This window comes from Eleutherodactylus coqui, chromosome 3 (genome assembly GCF_035609145.1).
Source record: "Eleutherodactylus coqui strain aEleCoq1 chromosome 3, aEleCoq1.hap1, whole genome shotgun sequence".
In the NCBI taxonomy this organism is placed as follows: Eukaryota; Metazoa; Chordata; class Amphibia; order Anura; family Eleutherodactylidae; genus Eleutherodactylus; species Eleutherodactylus coqui.
In genome coordinates, this window is record NC_089839.1 from 83,519,104 (window position 1) to 83,538,157 (window position 19,054).

The 19,054-nt window shown below is 44.7% G+C and overlaps 2 protein-coding genes across 3 annotated transcripts; one reads left to right on the forward strand and one right to left on the reverse strand.

Annotated features, from left to right (window-relative positions):
* The first annotated feature begins 141 nt into the window (after nucleotides 1–141).
* Nucleotides 142–6,808, forward strand: NANP (N-acetylneuraminic acid phosphatase). Of its 2 annotated transcripts, none has more exons than XM_066595809.1 (3): nucleotides 142–200; nucleotides 2,813–2,926; nucleotides 5,857–6,808. In XM_066595809.1, the coding sequence occupies exons 2-3, from the start codon at nucleotides 2,837–2,839 to the stop codon at nucleotides 6,490–6,492; spliced, it is 726 nt and encodes a 241-aa protein (XP_066451906.1). In that variant the 5' UTR covers nucleotides 142–200; nucleotides 2,813–2,836; the 3' UTR covers nucleotides 6,493–6,808. The 2 variants fall into 2 exon arrangements, with proteins under 2 accessions (XP_066451906.1, XP_066451907.1); XM_066595810.1 differs by having other exon boundaries at nucleotides 187–218.
* A 9,175-nt stretch (nucleotides 6,809–15,983) lies between these two features.
* Nucleotides 15,984–19,054, reverse strand: MTLN (mitoregulin). Its single transcript, XM_066595811.1, has 2 exons — nucleotides 18,776–19,054; nucleotides 15,984–16,050 (listed from the first exon to the last, which is right to left on the reverse strand). The coding sequence occupies exon 1, from the start codon at nucleotides 18,971–18,973 to the stop codon at nucleotides 18,803–18,805; it is 171 nt and encodes a 56-aa protein (XP_066451908.1). The 5' UTR covers nucleotides 18,974–19,054; the 3' UTR covers nucleotides 15,984–16,050; nucleotides 18,776–18,802.

The following is a 19,054-nucleotide window of genomic DNA, read 5'->3' on the forward strand; positions in this document are numbered from 1 at the left end:
TAGGTCACATGACTTCAAGCGCTTTGCTTCCTGAAACTTGTTGGAGCGGCGGCCATTTTTCCGTAGACCGTTTCCTGTGGATGCACTGCGTTGACTGCTTATAGGGGACGGCCATTTTGTTGGAGACCTATTGGTTTCTCTCTTGCAGAGGATGACTAGTGGACGCTCCACGCTGACACCCGGCTTCCTGTAGGCTGACAGTGAGTGCTGGACGGCGCGTGAGATTCTTTAGAGAGTTTGTTTACATTAATGCCACTAAATTTGTGCCTGTAACATGCAGTGAATAGAACCCATTGACTTCACGTGTCGCTATTTTGGACGCACAAAAAAAACAACAAAGCGCAACATGTTCTTTCTTGTGCGCATTTGTGCAGCGAAAGAGCCTATTGGACTTGTGCCAATGTGTCCAACATGCGCAAGGGATCCTGCATATTTGTGGCGCATAACCGCACAAAATCAACGTGATTTTGTGGTATATATTTATTTGCCAAAAACAAAAAATACCCAAACGGGCTGATTACGCAGGGGAAATGCGCTTACGCTCGTGTGAACAAGCCCTTAGGCCGGACTGTTACTACAGTGTATTACACATGCGTAATACGCAGCGAATAGATCCCGTTGACCTCAATGGATTCGTTCACACGAGCGTACATTTTCACGCAGTGTTTGTTCGTGTGAAAAAATACGTAGTGTCACCTAGTTTGGTGCGTACTGCAGTAGGCCAGGGAAGACAGAGGAAATATATGCATTTGCGCGGCAATTACACGAGCCTTACTCCTTTTTTTTTTTTTTGAGTGTGCTAGTATTCGTTCGCACAAAAACCTGCAATTGCGTGCAAAATACGTGGGCATACGCGATTTCCGTTAGCATACGTATGGAGCGTGTTTATGCAATTGCAATGTGCTTACGCCCGTGTGGACGAGCTCTTAGGCCTGTGTCACACGGGGGGGTAAGTGTATTTACGTGCACATTTGCTTCTTTTACTATACTTTTTGTGCACATTTTTCTTCCCTGCGCAAAACTGCTTTTTTTTCTTTTTGAACAAAATACATGTACGTGAGCGAACCCCTTGAAAGAAATGGGTTCTATTTGCCGTGTATAGGTGCACAGATTTTTTGTGCATAATACTCTGCGCAAATACGTTCATGTGAATCCGGCCTTAGGTCGCCTTCACACGGCGTAGGTGCATGTTAGCACAGCCAAAATGCGCTTACACCACCGTATTTTGGCCGCTCTAATTTTTTTTTTTGCATGCGCAGATGCAACACGCTTTTGCGCACACATTGATTTATGGGTACAGGCGTCACAAATACCTAGGATTCCTGTGTTTGTCAGGCGTTTGTGCAGGCCCATTGATTTCACTGTACAGATAATAGAGTGTATTTTTTATCGCAACCGAAATGCGCGTGCGAAATACAAACATGTGAGATCAGTGGGTTCTATTCACTGCGTATTGTGCATGCAAATTTTGCGCAAGCAATACACTGCAAATACGACTGCAGAAATCTACGACCTAGTCCTGTACAGATTCTGCACAAATGATGAAATGCTCGGCCTCCATCACACGGGCAGATTTGCATTGCAAAATCCAAAGCGGGATTCCCACCTCCGGATTTCACAGCAAATCCACCCCATAGCATGCTATGGAAAAAAGCGATTTCCTGCCCATGAGCAGAAATCGATTGCGATTTTCCGCTTGTGGGAAAGAAATCTCAGCATGCTGCGAAGTCAGTGGAAGCCGTCCGTGCCGCGGCCATTCCGCAATCATCATTGCGGACTGGCTGCAGGTGCCACGTCATCGCTATGGCGACGGCATACTCTCAACTGCGCATGCTTCAGCCGGCACATTCGCAGCAGAGAAGGCCATGTCATCGCCATAGCCCGCACATTGACAGCACAGGAGAAGATGCCGGACAAGTAAGCCGGCCAAGCACCTGGCCAAACTCTGCTGCAGGAACCCCGCATGCGGGATCCGACCCGCTCGTGGACAGGAGGCCTTAATCTGTGCAGAGTTTTCCTGTGGCATGTGAATGTGGTGTAAACCGTCCGATGGGCAGTTTGCACGCTGTGACTAGTCTGGGCTCTCTCCCCTGTATTTGGGCGAAACCCCACTCTCTACATAGTGATCGCACAGCGTCTCCAGCTCACAGGAGCGGGAAGCATAGGTTACAGGGTTTGGGCCGAGCAAGGCAAAGAAGAGCCGTACCAGTCCTGGCATGTGATTTTCAGGGCAGCACTATGAGCTGAAGTCCACTTGCCTACATAACACCTGTGGTTAGCCGGGGTTTATGGGTGAAAATAGGGGGGACAGAGTTCCTTCAGGGTGTGTTCACATGGCAGAGTCCAACGCAGATTTTTCTACGTCGATTCGGTCTCTAAAACCTACGGCAGCAATTCTGGGCTGATCTGTGGATTTACCATGTAAGCGTGGCCACAGATCTGCGTGCAGTAAAGGCAACGGCGCGGATTACCGTTGAAAGTAATGGGATGTGGCGCAGATTCCGTGCCTAATCCACGGCCATGTGAACGTATCCTTAAAGACCAGATGTTCCAGAAAGCAAGTCACCAGAGAAAGCTTACTGCACCAGTAAGAACTCCTGGCAGATTTCAGCTCTGAAGTTTGTAAACTAGTGAATGCGCCTCTAGACTATGAGACCCGCTGTAAGTTGTGACGTGCCTAGCAGTGTATTGGCTCTTTTTTATGTGGATGAAACTACTTTGTATGTTTATTCATAAATATACAGTATCGTTTGTTTTCTGAAACCATGCGAATTGTTGTAATTTGTAGGTTTCTCTCTTCCTGTGTTTGCAGATCCTCCCCCATTATTTGGCAGACATGGTGCTGAACGGTATTAAAGCTGTCATTTTTGACTTGGATAACACGTTGATTGACACATCTGGAGCCAGCAAGAGAGCTATGGCGGAGGTAAATAACGTGGAGATGTGGTGGAGGTGGGAACCCCTCGCAGGACGGCTCATATCCATCTCCACCATGCCAGTGGAATTAGGGAGAATACTTGGAATACAGAGATGCCAGCTAATTCTAACACACAAAATACCCAGGGCAAACCAACATGCTGCGCCCCACTGGACCACTTTTGTAGACACTGGAGGAATTTTTCAGAAACCTTTAGGTTTTTCTTTTATTCTTAGTGGGTCTAATTAAAATATTTCCCAGTAAAAAACTTTCCAATGAAGATTGTTGCACAGGGTGGCTATGGAATCATAGCCCGACACCACACCCGTATGAAGCTGTCTGGTGGCTTATTCATATGGATGTCTGCGTTTTTACATTCGCCCGCAGGCAACGTAAAAACACGTGAACGGGCGAACAAATTTAACGCACCTGTTCAGATGGTCCTGGTCCGGCCCATATACGCCGAGCCCACAATGCCCTTGGGCGGGGGAACCCAGTTTAGCTCTGCTAAACTATCTCCCCCTTCCCTCCCCCTCACTGGTCTCTCAGCAAGGGGAGGAGGTGGGACAGGGCAGTAGCTTGTGTGCTAAGCTCCCGCCCCCTCTTCACCTTTTGTCGCAGCCAGCAATGAAAACGGTCTGGACAGGGCAGTAGTTTAGCAACTAGCTCCGCCTCCATCCCGTCCCCTCCCATTGAAAACAACCTGCAAGGGGGCGGAGGGGAGGGGGTGGAAGTTTAGCAGTAACTCTGCTAAACACCCTCCCACCTCCCTTCTCCGGCAGCTAGCATAAGCTCCCATAGGAGTTTATGCAGCAGGTAGCAGCGTAAAAGCGCCAGGCCGAAATGCACTATCTTGGCCGACCGCTTTTACGCCGCGGAAATACGCCCATGTAAACTGATGCATTGTAAACCAATGTATCAGAGGGGCAGCGTATATTGGCCGGGTGTGAAAACACCGCCTGATATACGCCCATGTGAATCCAGCCTCAAAGAAAATCTTTTGTGGCCCATAGCAACCGATCACAGCGCAGCTTTCATTTTACCTCAGCAGTATAAGAAATGAAAACTGTTCTGTGATTGGTTGCTATGGGCAACAGAAACAGATTTTCTTTTAGACCGCTTTCATAGGAGTGTGGTGACAGAATACTTCTCCATGGGCGACCTTGTAGATGGTATGAAATACATAACAAAGTGCATAAACCAACGTGTTATCCAACCACATAATTTCAGGTGAATTTACAGAATAAGGCTGCATTTGGCAACGTGTGATTTTCATTGCGATGCAAAGCGTTTTTGATTAAAAAAGCGTGAAGATCACTTCTGTGAAATTGTGATCTTCACCCTCATGATAGGATCGCAAGTGTTTCCTACTGACTTCAATGAGAAACATCGCACTTGTATGGACATCGCATGGCACACGAATGCCTTGTGATGTATTTTAAGGTCCCATTGAAAAGAATGGGTGGAGAATGCCCAAAGCTAGAACGTGCTGCGATACTGTTTATTCTTACAGTATCACTGCGAGGAAAAAGAATTGAGTATGTAAATGAGTCCATTCAAAAGAATGGATTTTGTATTCATGGGAGTTTTGTACACGAATATCTCTCGTGTGAATAAGCCATTGTCTTAGTAGTGACAATATTTCTGAGCACATTGTCACCTGCGCAATGGGTTTTCAGCATTTTCCCCCTTCTGCAGTCACCAATAAAGGTGGCACTGGAGCTTACAGCCGACTCTTTTACATTGTACTCACTAACAGACCAGCAAAGATAGACGGTAAAGGCAGCACTCCGCACAGCGATAAATAATCAATACGTGACCTTTATTAAGTCCATGGTCCTAAGCGTCAGCAACGTTTCAACCCTGACCGGGTCTTTTTCAAGCTCTTAAGCTCCATATACTGTGTCCCCTAAAATAAGCTCTACCCTGATTCAGAGGGAAGGGGGGGAGTGGGTCGGCTTGAAATATAAGCCCTCCCCCGAAAATACACTCACGCTGGTCTCCCCAGCGCTGCAGTAGGCTGCTGTGTTGTCTGCGCTGACAGAGGATTCTCTTCTTGGTAACAGGGCTTTGAATATCTCGCCAGAGCCAATCAGAGCCGGTGCTCAATCATTTACAGCCATTCAGTGAATGACATCACTGAATGGCTATGATTCTACCGAGCGCTAGCCAATCAGAGCCGGCGCTCGATGAACCAAGGCGGGGTATTCAAAGCCCTCTTACGTAGAAGAAAATCCTGTTTCAGGGCAGAGGACACAGCAGCCTGCTGCAGATCCGGAGACCAACGTGAGGGACCAAGACGCCGACTCGGTGAGTATAAGACATCCCCCGAAAAAAAGACACTGTGCCTCTTTTGGAGCAAAAAATTATATAGGACAGTGTCTTATTTTTGGGTGAACATGGTAGTAGCCAAGCACAGGAGTGGATAGGAAAGAGAGGTGAAGTATTTGAGTTTTCTCTACATTTTTCAGCCTTCCGGATTCACTCTTGGCTTTGGCTAAGAAATTTTTGGATAAACTTGTTTAAGGGACAGCTTTTAAAATGCTGGCCCCGGGTAATCTAGCATCAATGACCATGCCTCATTTAAAGTTGCTCAGATCACTTAATTTTTCCTATTCTAATGTGACTTCATAAAGAAACTGATCCACAGAAACCTTAATTTTATGCTGCACTCCGGGGTCATATGTAAAATTTCCATAACGGGAAGCTCCAATCGTGAAAGGGCAGCTGTCTCTAATAAAGTGGCCATTCGGTGTTTAGGACTTGTCTGAAAAACCCTTTTTTGGCTGGGTTTCCCCTTTACATATCAGTGTGGGAAACTTTCTCTAGGTCTGAAAAGACATTTCTTACAGAATTCTTGTTACTATGCGCACAGTTATTACTGGCTCACTTGACCGCCCTTCAGTTTACAATCTAACGTATTTGCTACATTTTTACAGGTAGCAAAATTACTGACAGAGAAAAGCCAATTCAGTGAAGAGGAAGTCCACAGTATATGTCATAGTTTCCAAACAAAACTTATTCATGAAGTTCTTCATTCCCCCAAAATGACCATTGATGACCTCCGGGTTTCACACTTTGAGACATCCATGCAGGACGTAAGACCTGGAGACCACAAGGACTTGGCTGAAAAATGTTATAACCTTTGGAAAACGTACCGCCTGCAACTCATGACGCTGCCAGACAGTACAAAAAGCATGCTGAGTGAGCTCCGCAAGTCGGCCAACTTGGTGTTGCTCACCAATGGAAACAGACAGGTTCAGAGGGAGAAAATCGAGGCTTGCGGTGTCAGCCCATACTTTGATGCGGTTGTGGTGGGAGGAGAACATGCTGAAGAGAAGCCGGCGCCATCTATTTTCTTTCACTGCTGTGATCTTGTGCAAGTGAAGCCAGAGGATTGTGTCATGGTAGGGGACAACCTTGAGACAGATATTCTCGGAGGACTGAATGCCGGACTCAAGGCAACTATTTGGTTAAATAAAAATCCACATACAAATGGCAACCCCAAGCCCACACCTCACTACATCATTAATTGTGTGACTCGCCTCCCTGATGTCCTAAGGAACTTACAGTAGAATATCCGGAACTTGGCCTACTTGGACATTCTTAAAGATGTATTCCATATCTCATATCCTGCTCTGTGGAGCAAAAGTGCGGAAAAGAGAAAGATCATTGATACATAGTGTTAGTAGATGATTGTATACTCAGCCATTCATAGGGAATTAATGGTAGATCCCAGACTTATCCAACACCACCAGTTATTAGCTAATTATGTACACATGTGTTTTCTTGGTCCATTAGCTGTTAAGGGCTATAGACAATTTTGAAGTTTTTTTTAAACTTTTCTACTAAAGTGTCATAGGTATGATACTTTTTAATGGCTAACAAAAATACATGATGTTACAGCGAGCTTTTGGATCTTCTATCAATCCTTCCTCAGTCTAAAATGGAACTGGTGCCCCATCCAAACCAGTTCCATTTTAGCCTGACGAAGGATCGATAGAAGATCTGAAAGCTCGCTATAACATCATGTATTTTTGTTAGCCATTAAAAGGTATCATATCTACAGGATTACTTGGTTTCTCTCATTGAGAACAATCACACTTTGCTCTACTTGCTAACATGGTACCAAACCTTTTTTCTTTTTTTAACTTATATGCATATATTTTAGGCTGAAGATCATTTTTGTAATATGGTGTACAGTGACTTTCCAGGACTTAAAAGGGTATTCCCATCTCGGCTGTTCATAGCCGAGATGGAAATCCACTGCTATAGTTATAGGCAACCTTGCCAGTATCTACAAAAACAGCTGAGCGTTTCAGTGCAGTACTGTTTTTGGAGCTCCCATTGAAGTGCGCTAAGCAGTTCCCGTAACTTGCTGTGCTACACTATTTCCATAGCTCTCATACACTTCAATAAGAGCTACACAAACAGTGCTGAAGAACTTAGAAGTCGGATACAGAGGGCCCGGTTTTCCCATCTCGACCATGAAAAATGGAGTTGGTAACACCCCTTTAACTATTGATTACATATCTCTAGGATAGGTTATCAGTAGATGATCGTCAGGGGTTCGTCACTTGGGATCTCCAACGAGCGCTGGAAGACGATAGCACTGTCTGTTATGCAGTGGCCCAAATTGATACTTCGGGCATAGTACTATTTAAGTTCTACAGAGCCACAGTAACTCCGTGTGCTGGGAGAGAGCTGCTCAGAGAATAGCTCTGTAATAAGACATATTATGGAGTATGCTACAATCGTAGTTAAAAGAGAAGATGGGAGGTACAGTAGAGGTCTTATGCATCTCTATGGGAGCCTTATTATGGCTTTGTTAAAAAACAGAGCCATTGTGTCTCATTCACACACTTGGTCAGTCCTTCGCATCAGTATTTGTAAGCCCAAAGCGGTACTGAATCATTGACAAGAGGAATGCAATGGAAGGATTAATATTCCTGCTCTTCTTTCCATTAACTCCTACTTTTGGCTTCAAAATACTGATCAAATCTGGAGTGTGTAGGCGAGGCACAATATGAGACCGTAGAGTTGTGCCTTTTTTTATACTTGGGGATGAGTGCTTTATTTTTAACAGTTTTATATCAGAACTGTAACAATTGTAATGAATCTGTCACCTCGCATAGTGAGGGTACAGCCGGACAGGACATATTTTCTGCTGCAGAAAATCCTTGGCAGTCTGCAGCAAAATCTCCCATGTGTTACATATGGATTGGCTACAGAACTGACCCTGTGTATTACAAAAGGGTGAAATCCACTGCAAAAATCTGCAGCATATCTTGACTTGTTGTAGACTTGAAATCCGCAGCCCCAATCATTTTACACTGCTGATTTTATTTGCACATCATGGTGACAAGATTTATTGACATATCCGCTCAACTGCTATTGCGAAGACTGCGCATTTACAGTTACTGAGCTGCACCTTGACTTGCAATTGGTTCAGGAGGCAAGCGCAGCCCAGCAATTGGTGGTACAACGCGAGTACTGCCCATGGTCAGAAACACTTATATACTAGCACACTAACATTCTTGGAAGTTTACAGAAATATGAGTTTCTAAGTGTATTTTTTGGAATGGTTCCAGCATTAAGTATAAGTTTTTATGCTACATTTTTATTTCAAAGCTCTAACCTCAACCAAATTGATTGTGATAAGCACCAACACTGGGGAATCTAATAAATAGAGGGTGTGCTTCTGAATATCTGGGTATTTCAAGGGGCATGCTGGTGAATTGAAAAATACCCGCTATGCACGGTATAGGGAATAACTATCTGATCAGTGGAGGTCCGCCCTCTGGGACCCCCACCAATCTTGAGAACAGGGGGTCCACTTTGCCCCACTTCTGCAGCCCACTCCAATCTGTATTGCTTCAGTTTCGATGGCAGTGGGGCCCTACTGATCTGGGAAAAATGTCAATTTACCACAATGCCCCTTTACATACCAATTACATGTAATTAATTGTTTGTTATAACAAAGAATGATGTGATTCTATCTATACATTTTGGGACACATTTATCAAAATCAAGTGCAGTAATAAAAAAAAATTGTGTGGATAAAAATGGCAGAAGCAGTCATTTTTAGTCTTGCTTTGCTAAAATACTTATTGGCTAGTGCCATTTTGATGCAATATACTGATTAACATATGACAGTCATAAGAGGGTCCAAAACTATCAAGTATGCGTGGACTTGTGCAAGATATTATGTAGCAAGCACCAGTTTGATACATTGTACACAAGGTGTGAACCACAGTTTATATAAAGCACCATTATTATAGCATTATTGAGAATTGTTCCCCTATGTTTTAATACCTCACCATTTTCAAGAGCCATTCTTGCATACCTTCAGAAGTGGAAATCCAGCCTGGCTAATGGCCCATTTACACGTAACGATTAGCGCTCAAATCTCGTTGAACAAATTTGAGCGATAATCGTGCAGTGCAAAAAAAAAGAAGAATTTATATAACTATTCCTATTTCAGTCAGCATAAAAACTATTGCTGGCTTCTCGTTCCGTGTAAACGCTCCCTGCTTCATATAGAAGGTGAAGCACTGAGCGAGAAGCCTGTGATCCAGCATGTCTGTCAGTCTAAACATTCTGCGAGAGCGCTAATGACCTTAGCAGTGACGTCAGCGCTTGTGCAGTCGTTTAGACAATTACCGCCCAGTGTAGAAGGGTCCATAGTCCTGGACACACACCTGATAAGAAGTGCGAGCCGCAAAGCCAAAGGAGGAATAAAACGTGGCAAATATGCCACTAATGCTGGGTTTACCGGGATGACTGTCAGCTAAATGACTGCACGAACGCTGACGTCACCGCGAGGCGTTTAGGCAGTCAGATCACCGCTGACTATTGCTGGCTTTTCGCTCAGCGCTTCACATTCTATGTGCAGCGCTGCACAGTGAGTGTTTACACGCAGCGAGAAGTCAGCAATCCAACAATGATTTTTCATTTCAAATATGTTGTTGAGTTTCACAGTGAAAAAAGAGAACATAATAAACAAACATAAAGGTTCTGAGAGGTACAGTTGTGTATATCTGATTACAATAGTAATAAATGTTTATTAACCCCTTAATGAGGGCCTGCCCTTGCAGGGCGCGTATGGAGGGAGATAGCGCCGCTATCTCCCTCCATACAGCACGGGCATCAGCTGTTTATTACATCTGACACCCGCAGGCAATAGCTGCAATCAGCCATGCAGCCGATCGTGGCTATTAATCCTTTAAATGCCACTGTCAATTCTGACAGCGGCATTTAAATTCCACAACCGATGTTTGCGGGTCCCGTACGCCACACCCGCGGTGAGATCGGGGGAGCTGTGCAGGTGTCATGGCAGCCGGGGGCCTTCTGAAAGGCCCCATGGCTGTCTTGGCTGAATGTCCATCGAACCATTCCCGTGGGGTGGCTTGGTAGGGTGCCTGTCAGAATGCAGTATGATGTAATGCTACAGCAAAGTATCACTGGTTGTGGTTTCCCCTGGTGACTAAGAGAAAGTGTAAAAATAAAAGCAGTAGTTTACTAATAGAGATGAGCGAGCGTACCTGGCAAAGCACTACTCGCTCGAGTAATGTGCTTTATCCGAGTATCGCTGTGCTCGGGTCTGAAGATTCGGGTGCCGCTGCGGCTGACAGGTGAGTCGCAGCGGGGAGCAGGGGAGAGCGGGCGGGCGGGAGAGAGGGAGAGAAAGATCTTACCTCCGTTCCTCCCCGCTCTCCCCTGCAGCTCCCCGCTCCGTGTCGGCACCCAAATCTTCAGACCCGAGCACAGCGATACTCGGATAAAGCAAATTACTCGAGCGAGTAGTGCTTTTCCGAGTACGCTCGCTCATCTCTATTTACTAACTATTAAAAAAAAACAACCTTTTGCCATATTTGCAATAAAAAAATCTAAATAAAAAAAAATACCTATTTGGTATCGCTGCGTCCGTAAAAAGTCCGATCAAAGTAATGCATTATTTACCCCGCACGGTGAACATCGTCCGGAAAAAAAAAAAAGAGATAAAGAACTCCAGAATTGCGCTTTTTTTGGTCACCATATCTAAAAAAAATGTAATAATAGCGATCAAAAAGTCGTTTGTATTCAAAAATGGTATCAACGCGAAAGACAATACGTACCGCACAAAATGAGCCCTCGCACAAGTATGACGGAAAAATTAAAAAGTTATTGTGCGCAGATAATGGAGAGGGAAAATAAATTTTTAAAATTTAATATCATCTTTAAAAAGAAAAATACAAGTAGTACAGTTAGTCCCCTACTTGTGGGTTCTGTTCCAGGAACCTGTTCGCAAGTCGGAACAAATGCTTGTATGGAGCAGGATCGCGGGTGGATCCCGCTCCATACAACGTTGGGTGCAGGCTGTTCTTACAGCGGGCACCCGGCGGCAGTAGTTCCGACAAGCCGCGCCGCTTGTCAGAACTGTTAACACTTTAAATACCGCTTCGACAGCGGTATTTTAAGTGTTAACAGTTCTGACGCGCGGCTCGTCGGAACTGCCGCCGGGTGCCCGCTGTAAGAAACAGCCTGCACCCGACGTTCAGGGGGCCTGTACAGCGTCCCACGATGAGATCGCGGGACGCTGTGCGGTTGCTAGGCAGCCGGGGACCTCCTGAAAGGCCCCAGGGCTGCCTATGCAGAGTGCCCAGCAAGCGCACGGCTTGATAGGCGCTCTGCATAGACAGCCCTAGGGCCTTTCAGAAGGCCCCCGGCTGCCTAGCAACCGCACAGCGTCCCGCGATCTGACCGGACAGGCTTCTATCAGGCTTGATAGAAGCCTGCCCGCTGCCTGCACAGTATGATGTAATGCCATAGACGATCTTCTCTACTGGTGGTGCGTTGAGGGCGTCCTGAGCTCGGTCACCTTGTGTGTCCTCACACATCCACTGGTCCCAACACCTCCTAACAGTCTGGTTAGAATGGCTTAGGTGGTGACAATTCATCAATGTGACTATCCAGCTTCTCACATCCCAATAATGCGCCCCCTTTCAGACTCTGGAACGGGGTGAAATCTCTTCTCTGCCTCCGAGAGGCATCTAGTGGTCAACAAGCTCCACACAAGGAGCCTCTGAGAACCTTTTATTGGCCAAAAGGGGAACCACTTGTACGGCCTCCGGTGAAAAGACTGTTCATCTAATCACACCACAACTCTCATCAGATCTGTCCGAGATGGAACTGCGTGCCAAGTTTTACAACAAAATGGCAATTCCTTCTAGGTGCTTGCTTTTTTAACAAAGTGTATATCTGGAGTATTGTAATTGTTTTACTTGATTAGTTTGAGGATTTCTTTCTGCGGCGCACCAGACTACGGGCACATTGACACTTATTTTAGTCATTCAAAGTAGGGAAACTATTGTTAAAAATGTGAATCCGATACCTGGACAAAGAAATATGAAGGTAGAGGATACCAAATGTCATCATGAAAAAACAACTGCATGCCAGAATAGTGATCCCTTCCATGGTAAAAAGGCTAAACTAGGAGAGCAGCGCATTATCAAACAGGACCTTAGATTGTAAAGTTATTGGAGGTGAAAGCCAATGCGGTTACAAAATACGGCAACACTAAGATCCGATCTTACATTAGAAGCTTGTCCTCGGTATGTCTACACATTTATTACTATACTTTTGTATTTCAAGATCTTGTTTGATACCAGGTTTTTATCATGCGATTTATATCCTATGATTAGTTAAAAAAGGTAATCATGTACCCATCTGTGTGCTGTGACTAAGATCTGCCAGTGCCTATAATGAATAAACCATGGCCTTGTCTACTTTTGTTGCCGATTTTATGAAGCTTAAATAAAAGAATTGAACGTATTCTTCTAGATGCAGCAATATTTATTATCTTGCCGTTTATGGTGTTCTACACATTCCCTTGTGTGATTGTTCTCAGTGAGAGAAACCAAGTCATCTTGTAGATATGATAGCTTTTAATAGCTAACAAAAATACATGATGTTACAGCGAGCTTTCAGGGATATCTCGCCCCCTTCTGGAACAGATTCAGTAGTCTCACGAAGGGGGCCAGATATCCACAAAAGCTCGCTGTAACATCATGTATTTTTGTTAGCCATTAAAAGTTATTATATCTACAAGATTACTTGGTTTCTCTCACTGAGAACAATCACACATTGCTCTACTAGCTAACACCGTACCAAACCCCTTTTTTCGTTTTACACATTCCCTTGCAACTCATAGTGAGATGGACATGATTGCATGCCCTACCATGTAACTAGGGTGGGTTAAGTGCAGCTCTAGAGGGATTGGGAAGGAGCCTTACACACTGTTGGTTTCTTCCAGGCTTGAATACCAATAATGTGCTATTAGGCTAGGCTCTGCTCCCCACCCCATCTGGTTTACAGCTGCATTCAACCCTTACTAGTGAGAAACCCATAGACAGTGTAACAAGCTGCAGACAGACTTTTTTTTGCCAATTCCTACAAAAGTCCTTCAAGCGCTATTTAGAGCAAATAGTAACTCAGCTTTTCCATATTTTCTTTAGGAGAGATTAAGACCAAACATCTACTAATTAAAACTTCTGAAATATCTCTTAAGATTTCATAGAATGGTAGAGTTGGAAGGGACCTCCAGGGTCATCGGGTCCAACCCCCTGCTCAGTGCAGGATTCACTAAATCATCACAGACAGATATTTGTCCAGCCTTTGTTTGAAGACTTCTATTGAAGTAAAACTCACCACCTCCTGTGGTAACCTGTTCCACTCATTCATCACCCTTGCTGCCTAATATCTAATTTGTGTCTCCTCCCTTTCAGTTTCATCCCATTGCTTCTAGTCTTCCCATGTACAAATGAGAATAGGGATGATCCCTCTGTAGTGTGACAGCCCTTCAGATACTTGTAGACAGCTAGTAAGTCTCCTCTCAGCCTTCTTTTTTGCAAGCTAAACATTCCCAGATCCTTTAACGGTTCCTCATAAGATATGGTTTGCAGACCGGCCACAGTCTTGGTATCTCCTCTCTGAACTCCAGTTTGTCTATGTCGTTTTTAAATTGAGGTACCCAGAACTGCACAGTATTTCAGATGAGGTCTGACCAAGGAAGAGTAGAGAGGGATACTTACCTCACGTTGTCAGGGTAATTTCTGCGTACAGCACCAATCAGGCTCACCCCAATGCCCCGCTGCCGGCGGTAAAGAAGAGACACCACACACGGAGGTCTGGTATAGTTCCTCACACGGGGACATGACTGCGCACTCTATTACAGATTACATGGGATCTTATACCCTTTGGTCTCATCACTAGGAATGGGTGATGGGCTCATTGGCTCAAATTCACCGCATAACCATATATGTAAAGTCCAGATTTCCGGCTGAGGCACTGATAGTCATATACGTAGTTAAACAGTCGTTATCTTGCTATGGCGCTTCTGGGAAAACAGCCAAGTACACGGCCTTCGTGTTCGGTTCTGTATCATCTCTGAATTTCTGGAAACATCTCTCTCAGCCTTGCAAACTTTTGGAATATCTGATGTAAGGCGACATATAAGTTTTTCTCATTTTAGCATTGAATAGAACTTGCATACAGGTATAAAAGCATAAAGAACATATGGCAATATATACATATACCCTCACAACGTGAGCTAGAATCTATGCTTCTCTTAATACATTCCAGAATTGTGTTTGCCTTTTTGTCTTACTGCATCACACTGTTGACTCATGTTCTTCAAAGTCTCTGCAGATAATTGGAAGGTCCTTTTTTGTAGGGTCATTTGTCCCTACATGTATTAATAGGAATGGGTGGTCTGTAAAACTAAAGAGTCTTGATAGCCTATCAGACACATCTTTCATTTGCGCACCTGGAAGATGGCACACCTCTCGTGAGGTGTCAGGTCTGCAGACAGCTGCCTCTGTTCTTCTAAGTAAGGAATCCCCCACAACCACCGCTCTCCTTTTCTTCTTCACAACACCACCTCTTTTTCTCCATCCAAGAGGATTCTGAGTGCTTACTTGACTGTTCTTTGTGAGAAAAGTAAATTCTTGATGTACCTCTTTGTTGTTTCCTTGTGTGAGGTTTCTAAAAACGGACATCTTATATATAGACGAATCTAGAAACGTCTATATATCACCTGTTTTCTATAACCAGAGGTACGCTTACAAACCTATGTCCGCCCCGGCACACCATTTTCCATATTTAGTTGATCTAAAAACAGTGCAAATACATTGCATTATTTAACTTTTTAAGGATTAGGCCCTTGTTAGGAATTTTACCCTTGTTAGGGATTTTACCCATGAGGGGGATATTGATGCCCTATTTTTTTTTTCAGCTCCCAAAATTATTTTTGCGGTCTTTCTTTCGTAACATGTAGATATTTTTTAAAACTTTTGTTTGCACACTTGTTTGCAGTTTTCAGCTGCCACTTACTAGTCAGGGGGTTCATAAATCCCACCACCTGGAAGCGCTGACTCCGATTGGTTCTTGAGCGCTGTGGCTCAGCCAATCAATGCGATGGCTGTGATTGGTAGCCCACGAAAGAAAAGGCAGAAGCAGTTAAAAACCGCTTCTGCCTTCTCCTCTGCTGTCACTGACATCCAAGGACCCGACCCACAGGACTGCAGGAGCAGGAACTTTAATCCCACTTTGTATTTTTACTGTGGCACAGGATTAAAGCCCAGGACCGTGCGTCGTATACTTGCGCTACTTGGTCCTTATCAAGTTAATGAACAAATTCTGCGGTGCAACGCAAGTTAGAACACACTTGTAGTCCCACCGCTGTAGGCTTCTGAGCCAAAATCTACTAGTATTACTTGCTGGATCACTGGCTACACGGATTACCGGACAGTCTGGTCTTTGCAATCCGCTATGGTGAAAAAAAAAAAATTGCCCTACTGCATTATAAGAAGTTGACCAAGTCGTTGTGTTGACAAGCATGTTGACCGTTTCCAAGAGACACATATTTGTGAATGCTGGCTCTAGATTAGAACACACAATGTAACTTTAGATCAGTACAAGATCTGTACTCTTATCGGTATATACGCGGCACAGTGACCTTCCAATGTAATAAAATGGCCACACTGCAGCAGCAAAAAAATAAATATATAAATTCTTGTTCTTGTCAAAAGGTAAAAATGATTTATTTGTAACAATAAAATAGCATGTCCTTCTGCTTTAGTCGTCTTCAAGTTCTAGGGAAAAAAAAGAAACAAAAATAAAGTTATAACATTTCTTAGATAACATTTGCGCACAGCAAGGTTGTGTTCGCACTTGATGTTTTTGCTGCACTTTTGAACTGCAGCAAAAAAAAACAAAAAAAAACAACGCATGCGTTGTTGAAGGGAACCTGCCTGCACTTTTCTGCACACTAATGCGCCTACATCATTTACACATTGATGACAGGTTTTCCAAAAGTTATTGCGTTATCCGTTGTGTACCAGGCGTACCTGCAGTCTGAAGATGTATTTTTCCTGCACCGCATGCAAATACCAGGCAATCGGTCAAGTGCGCAAACCGTCTCTGGAATCCTCCGGCACTCCCTACCTCGTGCCTCCCTCTCTCTCTCTGCAAGGGACATGGAGACGCTCCTGTCATAACAGCCATGGTCCAAGTCTCCTGTGTGACCCATAACCTCCAAGACCAGCGCTTGTGCAGTACATTTGTACCTGTTGTGGGCAGATTCATCCCTTCCAACTGCACATGCGCCCCTCTTAGTACTCAAGGTGCACACATGAGACTTGGATATCGTGGAGATTTTCTGCAAGTAAACCCACACATGACTTTGCAGATTTTCACCATGGATTTTGGCCAATGTCATTGGCATAAATCAATTTACAAACTCCACACTGGTCTCCCGCACCCATAGGGAATCATTGGGCACCCACAGGTATTTAAATACCTGCGAATGTCATTTTTCCCCGGCGTGCAAATCGCATGCTCCATTTTTGTGCGGTTTTCCCACAAGGACGGCTCCTGCGGCTACCACAGAAGCCAATGGAAACCGTCCGTGCCGCGGGAAAGCAGGAGTTAAAAAAAAAAAAAAGGCACGGCCCATGCTGACCATCAGCGTTCCAACTGCATCCGCCATGCAGAAGAAGAAGATCCGGCTGCGATGGAGGAGAATTCTGCAGCATCCAGACAGGTGAGTATAATGTATTTTTTTGCCTCATGTCTGCAGGCCGGGGTGGAATCCACTGCAGGATCCTGCACAGGGAAACCATGCGGCCCCCGTGGACATGAGGCCTTCAGCAGCCGGCTTTTTACCAGAAGAAAAAGGTCTGCATGCAGCGCCATTTCTTCTGATATTTTGTGCCGGATCTGCAACGGAACCTCTGAAAGGTTATATTCTTGTACATAAGGGGCAGTAGGATAAGTACTTGAGTAGAGACAGTCTTGTCCGTAAGACCAGCATAATAGTAGTTATATTTCAAAGAAGAGATATTAGCTGATAATGAGAATATTTGGCCACTAAATGTTTTATTTGCTCCTAGGTATTTTTTTTAATTTATTTTTTAATTTTGGAACTGCGCCCCACTATGTATTACAGGGTGGAATAAACATTGTCCAAAACGGAACGTGCCATTTATAGAATGGTTACACTCGCTACTCCAGCTTCTACACGGGGACCTTACTTTTCTGCATAGAAAAATGCTGTAAATCACCTGGACACAACTTGAATGCCAAGTGTAGTAATTTGGGGGGGGGGGGGGGGGAATAAGAAAATGACAGTCTGCATGAATGCCATTACCTTCTATGCAACTATGCCAAACACTGTAGTAATTACACTGATATATAAACGTCAGTGAGGCTACTTGCACACAAGCGTGAATCTCGCACGAATAGGAACTTCATTCTTTTGAGTTAAAAAAAAAAAGGAACAGAAAAATTACTGCTTGCACTATTTTTTTTCATCGCCCCTAATTTTCCATGGGACAGTCCAACACATGGCATGTCGTGTGATGTGAGGCTTCACATTGAAATCAATGGGAAACACTTGCAGATCCTATGAAGTGAGTGACACAAGTGCCGGAAGATAGGAATGTCAGAGAAGTGATGCGAGGAGTTCTTGTACGAAAAAAAAAAAATGTACAGTACTGAAAAACTTTTACACAGATTTAAGCTGAGTGAAATGGAAAAAAAACTAAATTGAGCCAACTTTTTTTTTTTTTGCTGTACTACTTTTATTTTTCCCCAAAGACTTAATTTTTTAAAATTATTTTCTGCCGCCATAACTTTTTTATTTTTCCGTCTATATAGTACAAGGGCTCATTTTTTGCAGTGATTTTGGAGTAGATACGACCTTTTGAGTGCTTTTTATTACATTTTTTCTTGGAGCCGGCGCTTGATGAACCAATCAGAGCAATCTCTTGCCAGAAACGGGGTTTTCAACCCCCTTACCAGCAATAGATTCTGTCAGCGCAGACAAGTGCACGGGAAGCCTGCAGGAGCGCCGGAGAGCAGCAGGACGGACCCGGGCGGCGCCTGCTAGGTGAGCAGTGCTCCCCCCCCCAGCATCCTTGGTAGCGTTTTCAGCAGAGATGAAAATGCTGGCAAAACCCGTGACAACGCTGCTGAAAGCGCAGTAAGCGCAATGTTGAAAAATGCTGCGTTCCTGCAGCCGCCCGTATGAGGGAGGCCTTACTCACATGCACAAATTTACACGTACAATACTTTGCACAAATCCGCTCCTGTGAGCGAACCCTTATGTCTGCATAACAGGAACGGTCAGCTGACAAAGGGGCGTTGGCGCCTTCATCAGCCGGCGTGATCCGATAATTATTGGTCCAACTTAATTTTGCAACTTTAGTTCCCAAGTTGAACTCCATTAGAAGCCAATGCAAATGCCTTCAGATAGAGGTGCTGTGGTTCCCATGGTCACTGCTCTATAGCACCATCTAGTGGAGAGTGCAGCCGTACCTGTAGTCACGTGGCCAGGCAGCAGCTTTAGGAGAGGTCCAGCTTCTTCTGGGCCTCCTGCAGTTTATCCTGCAGCCTCTTCTTCCTCCAGTCCAGGTACCTCCTGCGCTGCCGGTTAGCCTGCCAGCCTACAAGGACCCCGGCGGCGAAGCTGAGCAGCACCGCCAGGTACAGAGTGCGCTCCGACGCCTCCGCCATGCTGCGCTCACTCCGGTCTACCAAGGTCGCAGCTGTTAGATGTCAGTCACTGGCGTCTCTTCTACTAGAGGCTGCGGTGTT

Excerpts from the sequence above, each read along its gene's own strand:
- NANP (XM_066595809.1), top strand. The coding sequence starts at position 2,837 with ATGGTGCTGAACGGTATTAAAGCTGTCATTTTTGACTTGGATAACACG. Across the intron at positions 2,927-5,856 it reads GCAAGAGAGCTATGGCGGAG|GTAGCAAAATTACTGACAGA; the intron begins GTAAATAACGTG and ends ACATTTTTACAG.
- MTLN (XM_066595811.1), bottom strand. The coding sequence starts at position 18,973 with ATGGCGGAGGCGTCGGAGCGCACTCTGTACCTGGCGGTGCTGCTCAGC.